At 50.3% G+C, this 12258-nt stretch overlaps 1 protein-coding gene across 1 annotated transcript in view; it reads right to left on the minus strand.

Annotated features, from left to right (window-relative positions):
- Positions 1-3612: 3612 nt before the first annotated feature.
- The window catches only part of LOC119449362 (uncharacterized), a 41306-nt gene continuing 32660 nt past the window's right edge, over positions 3613-12258 (minus strand). Inside the window, exons 3-4 of the mRNA XM_037712535.2 lie at positions 9272-11335; positions 3613-5681 (exon numbers count right to left, since the gene is read on the minus strand). Of these exons, the coding sequence (XP_037568463.1) occupies positions 5245-5681; positions 9272-11335 (2501 nt within the window). The 3' untranslated portion in view covers positions 3613-5244. The remainder of the gene's footprint in view (positions 5682-9271; positions 11336-12258) is intronic.

Below are 12258 nucleotides of genomic sequence, written 5' to 3' on the forward strand. Positions count from 1 at the left end.
TCTACAATGAAAAGTGGAAAATTTACCGACGAAACTTTTGAGAAGCAATTGTTAGTGAAGATAAAGAACGCGTAAATGGTAGCAGAGGACGCACTGAAAAAGCCAGGCCAGCTCGTTATACCGGGTGATCCATTTTACCTGCAAAACATGTACATTATTTAAATTCTGTTATATTTCGTGTAAACACCAGGATTTGATTATGAGACACTCCGTGGTGGAGGACTCGTGTATTAATTTTCACCCCCCCCCCCCCCCCCCCGGGGCTCTTTATCGTGCGCCTAAATGTTAAGTGTACGAACAATGTTGCACTTCAAGCCCCATCTCGATGCGGCCGCCGCAGCTGAGACCGAACCCGAGAACTCGAGCTTCACGGCGTACAACGCCATAGTAAGATTCCGTGGCGTGTACCAGGCTGTAGATGGCGTACTATAAAAGGCGATTCGTAACACCTATAGCGTCCCAAGCCTATGGTTTCCTAGTTATCATGACTGAATCGCCCATTAATGAATTTTTATTTAATGTTACCCTTGATCACTAGTGACCCAAGTGCAGCCTATCACTTGGTAGTGATCCCCGACTAGATAACGTTGCATTGCGTATCCATGACGATATGGTGCTTCGAATTCTAATTTACTGAGCATAATCAGTATTGATGACTGAGGAGATGGCTTTTGCTTACTCGTAATACTTACCTTGTCTAATGACTCCTTGACATAGTATAGCAATGACAGCATGAATAGTAAGGCTGCTGGTGGTACAAACATGAGTGATTTATAATCAATGTTATTGCATGCCTGTCCATATATCATTTTTGACGTGAAACATCTTTCAGTTCGGTGAGAGGGGGTCGACTGCCAAAACCCAATGTAACGAAAACATGTTGCACTGGTATCGCTTATATGTTTGCCATCCACGCGCCTTATTCTGGCATCGTTGTGCAGAGGGAAGAGGCCGTTATGCACGTGTGGCCTGTGCAGACGGTCACGTCACGCATGACGCAATCCGAGCTTAATTCCGCCTCTCGCTCGTCGTTCAGGGAGGCAGCACTTTTCCCAATCCGAGTGGTCGCACGTAAGAGAGCTCACCCAGCCATAGAGCCATCAAAGCCAAACCTGTGCTCATCAAGTTGTGAGGCTTATAAATGTGCAATTTTTTGCGGAGATTTCGCGCTTTCTCGGCTAAGCCACCCCCGCGTTCGAGATGTCCAGGAATGGCGTGTACAGACTCGGGCAGGGATGCCAGCCGCCGTGGTAGCTTTGGTGCTGCACTGCTAAGCACGAGGTCACGGGATCGAATCCCGGCGGCCGCATTTTGATGGCGGTGAAATGCAAATAAGCCCGTGTACTGTGCACGTTAAAGAACCCCAGGTGGTCGAAATTAATCCAGAGTCCCCACTATGGCGTTCCTCACAATCAGATCTGGGTTTTCCACATAAAACTCTAGAATTAATTTATATTTTTTTAGAGAGAGACCCATTCGGCGCCACCACCTTTGACCACGGCGGGCCTGCTACGATTGTGCTGAGCGAGCACAATCGCTAGGTTACACTGACTGACGCCCACTAGCTGTAGCATGTTAAGCAGTTAAGCATGCCTACAGCGTGAATAAATGCCATGCGCTTTACTTTGGCATCGTTGTGTAGAGGATGCATTTGTCGCATGTGCAGATGGCGCCGTTGTCACGCCAAACATGACGCAATCGGGGATAAATTTAACATTACGCGCAGCGTTGAGAGAAGCGCAGCTCGGCAGTAAGTTTCTCCATTCGAGACGGAGTGGTCGCGTTCACTCAGCCATAGTAGGTACAATTAATATAACTCAAACTATTGCTCATCAGGAGTTATAGCGCCTACAAGTGTGCAATTTGTTGAAAACATTTCGCGCGTGCTCAGCACTGCGCTCCAGCAAATCTCTGCAGTATGCCGGGCCATAAGGGATCGTCACCAGGCCCCGTTGGCAATTTCATCGCTATTCGCGGCGTACATTGGTTTATAGCATTTATATGATAACACACCCTTCTGATTTACGTGCCACCGATCGGTTCTTTTCCAATGTCCGAACCTAGCGAGAAGACCTTTAACCGATAGGCCCGGTGGACTCGGCATTGTTTCCACCCTGCCACTGGTGACCAGCGTACCTGGTACGCGCGAAGGAGTCCGCCGCCGCATCTGTGGTGATGACGGTCATGTAACGGAGCACCAAATGTCCCCAACCTCGTTCTCTGGTGCATTTACATCCTTAAGCATCGCACGAGAAAACGCCAGCATTGCGCCATATCGTGTCAGCGTCATGCCGTCCTCGTCTGCTCGGGAGTCGCTGACGTCTGCTCTCGTGTCGGCCGCTCTCTGGTGTGTTCTCTCCTGGTCCCGGGGGAATATTTTACATATTCATGTCGCAGAAGCGCACTGTCGCCCTGTAATATGCCACCGCATTAAAATTAGGGCATGAAGGAGAAACTCCACTAAAAGGCGCCCCCCGTAATGCGCACCAATAAAACCATCTTGTCGTTCCTAAGTTAAGGAGCTTTATCTCTGGGCCAACTGCAATTTCCATATTTAAATAAATTCGAATACTTCGTGTTGTTTCTAATATATTCGAATATTTATTCTTTTAAATGCAACAACACATTGAAATCGGTGCAGCGCTTGCCAATGAAAACAATCAGTTCGTATGCCCATGTATTTAGATAGGAACTAACGAGATGAAAGAAGTACCAAAAATTATTTCAATGGCCTCCTAATTTCTTTGCCTCTCGCTGTCGCCACGCAGTTGCGGAGCTCCTTGGGCCACACGTTCCAGCGCTGACATTGAGTGTTGACGAGACACCGGGGATTTCATTCTTAAAAGCAATTAGGCAAAGGGAGTCCGCCGAGAGAGCTCAAACGTTTTCTTCGTTCTGGGCTTTTACGCGCCATAACCAGTTATGATTATGAGGCACGCCGTAGTGAAGGGCTCCGGAATAACCACCTGGGGTTCTTTAACGTGCACCACAACGCAAGCACACGGGCGTTTTCGCATTTCGCCTCCACCGAAATGCGGCCGCCGCGGCCGAGATTCGATCAAAATTTTTAATGAACATGAGGAAAACACTCGTGTCAACGCATGCTCCTTCTTTCCCGACGTATCTTTCCTGCTATGGTTTGATCAATTGTGCTTTTGCTGCAGTTTTTTTTTCTTATAGTTATTCTAGTCCGTGTCAATGTTCGCTGTCGAAAAGTGACATCCAACTAGCTGAACTTGGCAGTGTTCTGCACATTGTCTTTTTTTTTTTTTCAATCAGATTCGTCCTCTGGCAATCCAGCTTTTTTAGCTTCGCCGCCTTGTGCCTAATCTGATCCTGAAATGAGTGTTGCTTTTTAGGCAACACGGAAACGCCCTTAGCGAAACAGACGACCAGTGAGGAATAGACACACAGATGATACCTATGTAGTGGTCGCAATCTTTATTTATTGCTACGCGCCAACTAGCCGAGCGGTATGTTGTTAAGGATTCCCATGTTTGGCTAAAACGCTTGAGTTACCAACTTCTTTTGCTGCCCACACACCTGCGTTGCTCCCGCCCGACTTGTGATGCTTAATTGGTCAAGAAGACAAACTGCAGACTAACGGAGCCGTAGGGAATTACAAGCTCTTTATTTTTTCGCGAGACATATTATACATTTCTTGAGTGTAAATAAATACAAATTTTCGCATCGCTTGGCACATTGATACAAGGTAATGACAGGCACTTTTTGCTTCGATGAAAGAAAAAAGAAGAGCAAAACTAGACGTCAGCACATTTTAAAAACAGAAAAATATCAGGAAGTGACCCTGCGCTCGTTTATATACATGGAAGACGAGGACCCCGTATAAATAACACTTTTGCACTAATAAAACAACGGCACAGATTATGCACACACACTAACACGAACGCGCTACAAGATATCTGATGCCAGGCATGCATGAAAATGAAAGCGCTGCAATGTCAGAAAGGGCAATAAAATAAAGGTGGCATAAGAATGAGGAATGGCGCAATGGTATATCGCACTTGACGCAGCTTTCAGCAAAATGCTGTTAGCGAGAACTATTAATTTGTGCTGCTCACTCGCACTGCCTACGCAATGCAGCCAAGCAGAGTAGCTGAAGAGCTACAATCAGAGCACTGTGTTTGTTCCAAGTCGTAGTGCAGTTCTCACAGCTCGAGTAAGCTTTTCTTTTTACGCTGCACACTCCGCCTTGCGAAGGCCCAAACACAAGTTTGTACACATGCTGGATTTGTACCAAGGCACCAGTTCACTGTCGTCTTTTCAGTGTGAGCTCGTGAGTGTTGTGAGGGACTTCTTTAAAATGCTTCTGACGCACCGAACTCAACATGATATCAAGACAGGCATGAACTCATTTGTTTGTACTCGCTTAGTGTCAGGCATGAATTAAATTGTGTTGGACATAAAATGCGATAATCAGCTTAACATACGATCATACTTACTACAATTTCAACGCTAAGCTTCATTTGGCACAAAAAGCTTCCTCTATACGCCTCTCTGTGACAGTCGCTGGTGCGATAAGTGCTCGCCCTTTTGAGTTGGCGTATTAAAGGAAGCTGGGCTTTTTACAAAGTAACTACCAGGGCAATAAACAACGAGAGCTATCCACGTAGCTTTCTTTTGATTGTCGGCATAAAGTGCTCGAAATATGAGATGTTACCTGCTTGCAAAATGTAGGCTACAAATTCCCAGCGATGTTTTCGGAACACCATCGCGACGAAAGCACTCTACTTTTTCTGTGAAATTATTAAGCCACAAATCACTGCAACAGCTCAGGAGCTTTGAGTAGGATCTCGAGAGCGCGAGCGAATTCGGCTTCCTTTGTTTTTTTTTTTTCTTTCTTTTCTGTTTTATACTTTTCAGAAACTTGCATCCGTACTTCTGGCCGAGCGACGCGTAGCATCTACCACTAAGCACCGGGTGAATCCACCAAACACAATTCGTGTGGCATTTCACACGAGTCTAGGGCATGCGACGCGAACAGCAACGGCCAAAGTCCAGCTGGTTGTGTACAAGCACAGAGAAGGCCGGTTCTCTTTGGACAGCGGTGGTGCGTAAAGGCACAGAATAAGAAGCTCGTGTAACTCTGAGGCGTCTCAGGATGCGCTTACTCCCCAGTTTGAGGCAGTGAAGGCTAACGCAGTGACATCACGCCAGGAGCAGCCAACTGGTAACTGCTACAGTTACGAGGCACACCTGTGGTGATCGGGCGAGGTGTGCGGCCTAGCTCCGGACGCACGTCGGGTGCTCGCCAATCCACTGCCGTTGCCGGCAGTAGAGGGCGTCCGCCTTGGCGTACTTGAGCCCGTAGCCCAGCAGGCACTTGTAGCGGGCCAGCACGTAGTGGCTCTGCGGTGGTTTGCCGAGCACCTTGCGCTCGTACTTGTACACGTACGCGTGCTTCACCTTGGGTGCGCTGAGGAAGGAGCGGCCAAGCTTCCGGTCCTGCAGGCAGCTCTGGTCGTACGTCGCCTTGTTCGACGAGTGCTTGCTCGACGCGTTCTTGGACTCGGAAGACTCGGACGACGTGTCCTCGGTGCTCACCGTGGTGAGCGGGATGTCCTCCGAGGCTTGGTCGCCGAGCATCTCGTCGTCGTCGTCGTCGTCGTAGTCGTCGTCGCCGGGAGAGTCAGTGGTGCTGTCCTCCTCTGTCGATAGAGCTGCGTGTGAGAAGACATGTATGAATAGTTATCAATCGTGCGGCCACGAAAGTATGCACTCAGAAATGAGTACAATCAATCAGTCGGCATTTAATGTGCCGAGCACAGTACATCCGCGAAAATAAGGGAGGGAGGGAGTGGGATGCAGCAAATATTGTAGCTTGCAAAAATCACCTTTCACTTATTAAGGCCAATGAGAGTGGTAACTAGCTATGCCAAATACAGCTTCAATCAAATCAAAGTGCAGCTTAACTCTGACAGCAGTGGCAGTAACTGGAGTAATGGTAATCTTGGAAGCACGCCACCGCTGCTCGTGTTGCCGTTTCTTTTTCCCTTTGCCGCTCCTCGTATTCACGCTGCTCCTCGGGAGTCCTAACTATGCGCTGCGTACCCATAGTGGTGCTACAACAACAATCAAATCAGCTGCTAGGCTGGTTCTTTTATATACAAAAGGTTACAGACGTCACTCCCCACGTCGCAAGCTGCCATCGCCGCGGCACCTTGCGCAACCGTAATCTTTACCGGGAAACGTATGCGGGGAGCACTACGTGCTTGACATTGTTATCAGGAGCGCCTTATCATCATTTAGGTGGTTCGGGTGCTTGTTTTGTGCTCGTTCTTTATTGAAACGAATGCTGTTCTGTATGTTGCATGCGTTATATCCCAAAGAATGTATGCACTTTTCGCTTCACTTTGCCGAGTGCTTGAAGCCTCTGCCTTACGGGGGTACGAGCCACTGCTCCTGCCCTGCACTGCCGCCGGGGTCGGCGCACATATTTGTTAACGGGCGCGGACACAAAAAATGCCGACCGCCGAGAGGCTAACAGTTTCGCTGTAAAATTATAAAAAGGAGTGGTCCTAATACTGATCCTTGAGGGACGCCGCTAGTTGCAATGTAAAAAGAAGACGTTTGGCCATTGACGGTAACATAACAGGATATATCAAGAAGCTAACTGCGCAACAGATTGACAATTGACGAGTCAACACCAGCGTGAATAAGCTTGATCAGAAGCAGTGAGTGGCTGACTTCATCAAAAGTTTTGCTGAGGTCAGAGTAAATGGTGTCTGTCCACTTGCCCTTCTTTAAGTACGGTCGCGGAGACCTGTGTCATGAAACTTGCGAGATTTGTGATAGTGGTGCGGCCGGTGAGAAATCCATGCTGATTCGGAATCAATTAGTTTTTCACAGTAAAAGACAATATGTTGTAAAGTAGAAGTTCAAGAACTTTAGACGCTGCACGGAGAAGAGAAATCAGGCGATAATTCGAGACATCGGTTTTACAGCCAGACTTAAATACAGGGAAAACATGAGCAGTTTCTTTCCATGTAAGGGAAAGTGGAAGTATTCAAAGAGTTACTAAATATAGATGTCAATACTGGGGTAAATATACTGCCGTAAGCTTTTAGAATTGCCATCAGGGCCGCAGGATAGGGAAGGCTTCAAGTGCTTAAGGCATTCGCTGATGAACTTTTCATCAAACAACACAGCAATAGATGTAGGAACCGTCGTGTGCGGCTGACTGACACCAGTGTTGAAACCTTAAGTTTTATATAAGGATGAGAAATGGGCAGCAATACAATCCGCTACTGCTGGGACTTCTACTCCTCTAGAGTCGACCAGGCGAAAACACTGTCCAGGTTTACTATAGCGCTTGGGGATATATTTCCAAAATTCCAGCGGCCGGTCGTAGGCACTCTTTTCGAAGAACGCAGTACCAGTCGTGATCCCGCTTAAAGAGGCGTTTGCACAGAGCCCGAAAAAGGTGGAATTCTTCTGTCCACTCATTAGGCACAGGGCTTCTAGATTTACGGTGCGCGCGATCGTTATAGTTTAGGGTCGTTGTAAGTTCAGATGAGAACCAGTGGCCATATTTAGAGCGTTTAGGACTGTACTGGGGAATGTATTTGCACATACTGCTCAGCACAAGCTTCGTAAACTGATCTGCTGGGTCATCAACATTGGTTTTCTCTGTAACCAGTGACCAATCAGTGGTGGAAAAGAAATCATATAAACCAATATAATCATCACGCTTGAAAGCAAAGGGAATCATTTATGCCACTGGAGGAGCTCTGCATCAGTGATGATGCAGAGGCAGTTACCTTTAGTGACGGGTGAAACCTAGCGGGACGAGCAAGGAAAATGTCGGAACGAGAGACATCTATAACATGAGCTTGAAAATAATGATGATGATGATGATGATGATGATGATGATGATGAAACAGATACAAATACAGAAGAATTGCAGGAAACGCTGCAGTTTCAAGCTGCAGCCTAACAGCTGCAGCTAGATAAAAAAGGCTTTATCGCCCAAGCAACTATGCATTTTTACCAACTCACTCAGGTTTCTGTCTCTCTAAACGAAGAAATCAAGGACACGGGAATACGATGACTAGCACTGGGCAGGTTAAGCCCTGATAATAGATTTTGATTGGTGAGCTGCAAATGAGCTCGTGCAATTTAAGGAAACAAGTTTTGCTCGCATCGTTATTCACGCGGTACCAGTTGATTAGCTTCTAAACTAGTGACTTCCACACTTTTACACGCTGCAGAATTTTACAAAATAGGAATGTTCCGCACCACGAACTTAACAACCAAGCTGCACAAGACGAGGCAAGCGTATATCGACATCTGCTCGGATATTGCTGTTATTTTTTTTTTTTGGCTTCTTTAAGGGTGCTTGCATGCACTATTGAGGACTTCTTATTCCCTGGATCAGCGAAAGGAGCTGCTATACAAAAGAAGCCAGAACAACGCAAATCCCAGGTGAACCAGCCGGAGACACCAAGAGTCGAACAAGCAGAAAATACCCCAGCCACACTAGTAGTGCTTGTTGGGATATTCCTTGCGCACACTTGGTTCTCGGAGCATGGGTTCGCTGGCTGGCGTGACTCACAGATCAACCACGTCCCTGTGCCGCCTTATGCCGGAGCAGCGTCAACAAACATATGGTGGGGCGGCTTCTGAACAGGCAGGGTGTTTATTAAACAAGGACGACTCTTTCAGCACGCATCCCCTTCCCGGCGATAATGCGCATGGTTTCGCTTAGGCATAAAGACGAGCATTGTCCTAGGGCACGTTCCCGGTGTTATTTTTCCTCGCCTTGGCTACCGAGTGTAAGTGAACGGGCTCGTTGGTCTGCTAAGGCTTCAAGTGAGAAAAAAGAGCTGCGGCAGTATTGTGGTGACCCAGGCTTAAGCTAGAAAAGAACACGACGCTCTTGCATATCCTAACCGTTCACGTGAGCGCTGACTGTTCTAGCATGCTTGAACAAGGTCTTTAGTGTGGACGGGTGATTTGATCCCCTAACGCTCTTGAGCATCGAGTGCTGCTGTTGCGTGGCCGCTGTAAGGCGGTGACGACTTCTATATTACGGGTGTACGGAGCTTTTGCATTCAAGGTCAGTGACATTTGGTGCAAAGGGAGATACCGTTTTGGGGAAACTGTCCCTAACATCGGTAGCGTTGCATGATCTTTGATACAGGACGCGCTCCTGGCTTCTGACCCAGGTGCCGTTCAGTCGCACCGAACGTGCCAGCAACATCTTCCGCTACTAAGAGTCACGCGTCGCCACCCTATAGGGCGTACTTACACTTGGTATGAAGCGATGCGTGGCTGCGGTATCGGCTCAGGAACTGGTTGGCCCTCTCCGGGTCGGTCTCCTCCTTGATGCGCGCCTGACGCAGGTCCCTGAGAAAGCTGGCGCGCAGCTCCGGCGACAGCCGGCTCATGAGCTCCATGTCCTCTCGGCTCAGTCTCAGCGCTCCGCTCGTCCCCTGCTCGCTCCACTGGCCGTGGTGGTGCCGGTGCCGGTGGTGCACCTCCTCGGTCGGTCTGCTTCTCGCCTCCTGGAGCGAACCGGTACGCTGGGCCATCTCGTACTGTTGCCGCAGCAGCTCGGTCTGCTGGCCCGCCTTTTCGCCCGTGAGAACCTGCACGGGCCGGCCGAAGTGGTCGAACGGGGGCGAGCTCGATGGTCCGGGCTGCACGGGCCGGCGATCAAACTCCACCGGTCTGCCCTCGGCGTAGTCCGGCTCGCTGGGCCTCTTGTTGAGCCGTGCCTGGTACTCCTCGTACTGCCTCCGGAGCATGGCCTCGGCCTGGGCAGCTTTGTCTCCCGTAAGAACCTGCACTGGCCTGCCGAAGTAATCGACGGGCCTCGATGTGACCAGGTGCCTCGCAGGAGGCGGTGTGGGCTCCCTGTCTCCCCGTTGTCGAACGGCAATGTCGCCTCGCCGGTCGTCCTCGCTCACTCCCTGCCTCGGAAAGTACTCGGCGTCGGGACGCTTGCGGGCCTCCTCGAACTGGTTGTCCCGCATCCTCTGCTGGACCATCTCGTACTGGCGCTTGAGAAGCGCCTCGGCCTGCGCAGCCTTCTCGCCTGTGTGGACCTGCACGGGCCTGCCGAAGTAGTCGATTGGCCGTGACGTCACCGGCGCGTTGTTGGGTGGAGGGTCAAATCGCACCGTCGATTCCTGACGACCCCTGAACTCTTCGAGCTTAGCACGCTTGTGCTGCTGGGCCATCTCGTACTGGCGCCGCAACAGGGCGTCTTGCTGGTGCGCTTTCTCTCCGGTGAGCACTTGCACTGGACGACCGAAATAGTCTACCGGGGAGGACCTTGAGACGCCGGAATTCTGGTCGTACGGTTCCCGATCACCCTTGGGTCCCCTTTCAAAGGTCACGGTACGCGGAGGAAACCTGTTGCGGTCTTCCTCGTCGTCGTAAGGACTAAGGTCGCCTCTGTGCGTGGACCTGTACTGTGTAGTGTCGTGTCGGTCGTCCTCGTCTTCATCATCATCGTCATCCTCGACGTCGTAGTCATCGTCTGAGTGAAGATAGCTCCTCTTGAACGCACGGCTGACCGTCTTGTGAGTCGTCGTTTCCTCTTTATCGGAGCTGAGTGTGTGGCCACGATCTTGCCCCCGCCTCTCCGCACTATATCCTCCAGAGAGACTCCTCCAGTAATCAGATATGTCCGATTGCTTCCGCCAAGCTTCCCTGGGAGCAGACTCCGTCGCTGGGAGCGGAGTACCCGAAGATTCAGTGGATGTCTCGACGTCGTCGTCATCTTCACGATCGCCTTGCTCCGCCGACGTGGTGGACGACGCATGCTCTCCCGAGGAAGGGTGGCGGCCATGCGCCAGCCTTGACACGGAGTACCTTGCGCTGTGGTGCTTGGGGCTGTCTTCCTTCCACTTGTAATGTTTCTTCGAGTGCGGCGAGCTGTCGGCCGAATGCGACGTCGCGACGCTGTGATGCGAGATACCGTGCTTCTCGACTTGTCGAGGTTCGGGCGTCGGCACCTCGTTGTCCTCGTTTGCGGTGTTCGATTCCAGCGCGTCCCTTTCTGTGGACTCGCGACCGTCCTCGCCATCCTGCCTGCTGTCCCTGCGAACGTCCTGTTCCTGGCGGTGCCTCATCTCAGCGATCCTGAGTTCGTCGTCTATGAGCTGCTGCTCGGTGGCCGTCCTCTCGACCGCTTCCTTCGAAGACCCGCTCACAGAGAAGACGCGCTGATGCGGCCTCCTCCACTGGCCATTGATGAGCGGCAACTTGTCCTCCTTGTACATCGAGTCCCACTCGAACGGCTGCCTGTCACCATGACCGTCTTTCCCGTCGCCATGGTGAGGCAGCTTCGCGCCACGTCGCGTCGCTGCGAATTAAAAGAAGCAAACGTCACAACTTCGGAACAACTTGGACTTCACAAGCAAAATTTTCATCATACCAGTTTTAGCTACACATTCCATGTGCGTCGCGGTGTGGACAAATCTAAAGAATTAAAAAAAATCTTGATTCAGCATGTACCTCGGCGCCATCTCTAGCAGAATTGTAGAACCGCGAAAAAAAATTGGAGGACGCTTAAGCTTCGCTTTAAGAGTGGAACGCGATAGCATTCAAAGATCCCTGGCTGCTGATCAGGCTTTCCGGCAACTACAGCGTTCTTTTTTCTCCAACTTCGCCTCCGCGAGCGCCATCTGGATAATACTTTTGCGAGGAGTAAACCGCGGCGCGCCGCTATATCCAATGCTGGAAAAGGGACTTGCATTTGAGTTTCCGCGTGAGAGAATTATGTTTTCTGGTATATTCAAATTACAATCCGACGCTATCACGTCTGTGGATTGTGGTTACGTCGTACGTTGCGATTTTTATGACGCATTTTGCTTTGAGAAATTGCATTAATTTACCAGCGCCTCTGCGCCACGCGGAGGGCCTGCGTGGTCGGGGTGGTTCGGGATGATTTTTCGCGTCACGAACGCCGGCGCTTACGCCGAGACCGACGTAAGATTTTCTGCCACACGGGTCGCGTTAATACGGAGTTATTTCGGTTAAAGCCAAGGCATGGCTTTACGTGTTTATTGGCCATGGTGCGCAGATTGTGGTGCGACCATAGTGCAAAAGAGACACGCTTGCCCCCGCAGAGTGTTTTTCTCACTGCGGGTAGGGGTCTTTGGGGTTGGGCCAATACTGAGAGGGCGAAAGCGAGGCGCTTCACTGCCGGCCTTCGCTTGCGAAGACGTGACGCCTTCCTCAATGGTTGGCTGCCACGTACTTGCGTGCCATTGACAAGGGAGAGCG

The sequence above is a fragment of the Dermacentor silvarum genome, chromosome 4 (genome assembly GCF_013339745.2).
Source record: "Dermacentor silvarum isolate Dsil-2018 chromosome 4, BIME_Dsil_1.4, whole genome shotgun sequence".
Classification (NCBI taxonomy): domain Eukaryota; kingdom Metazoa; phylum Arthropoda; class Arachnida; order Ixodida; family Ixodidae; genus Dermacentor; species Dermacentor silvarum.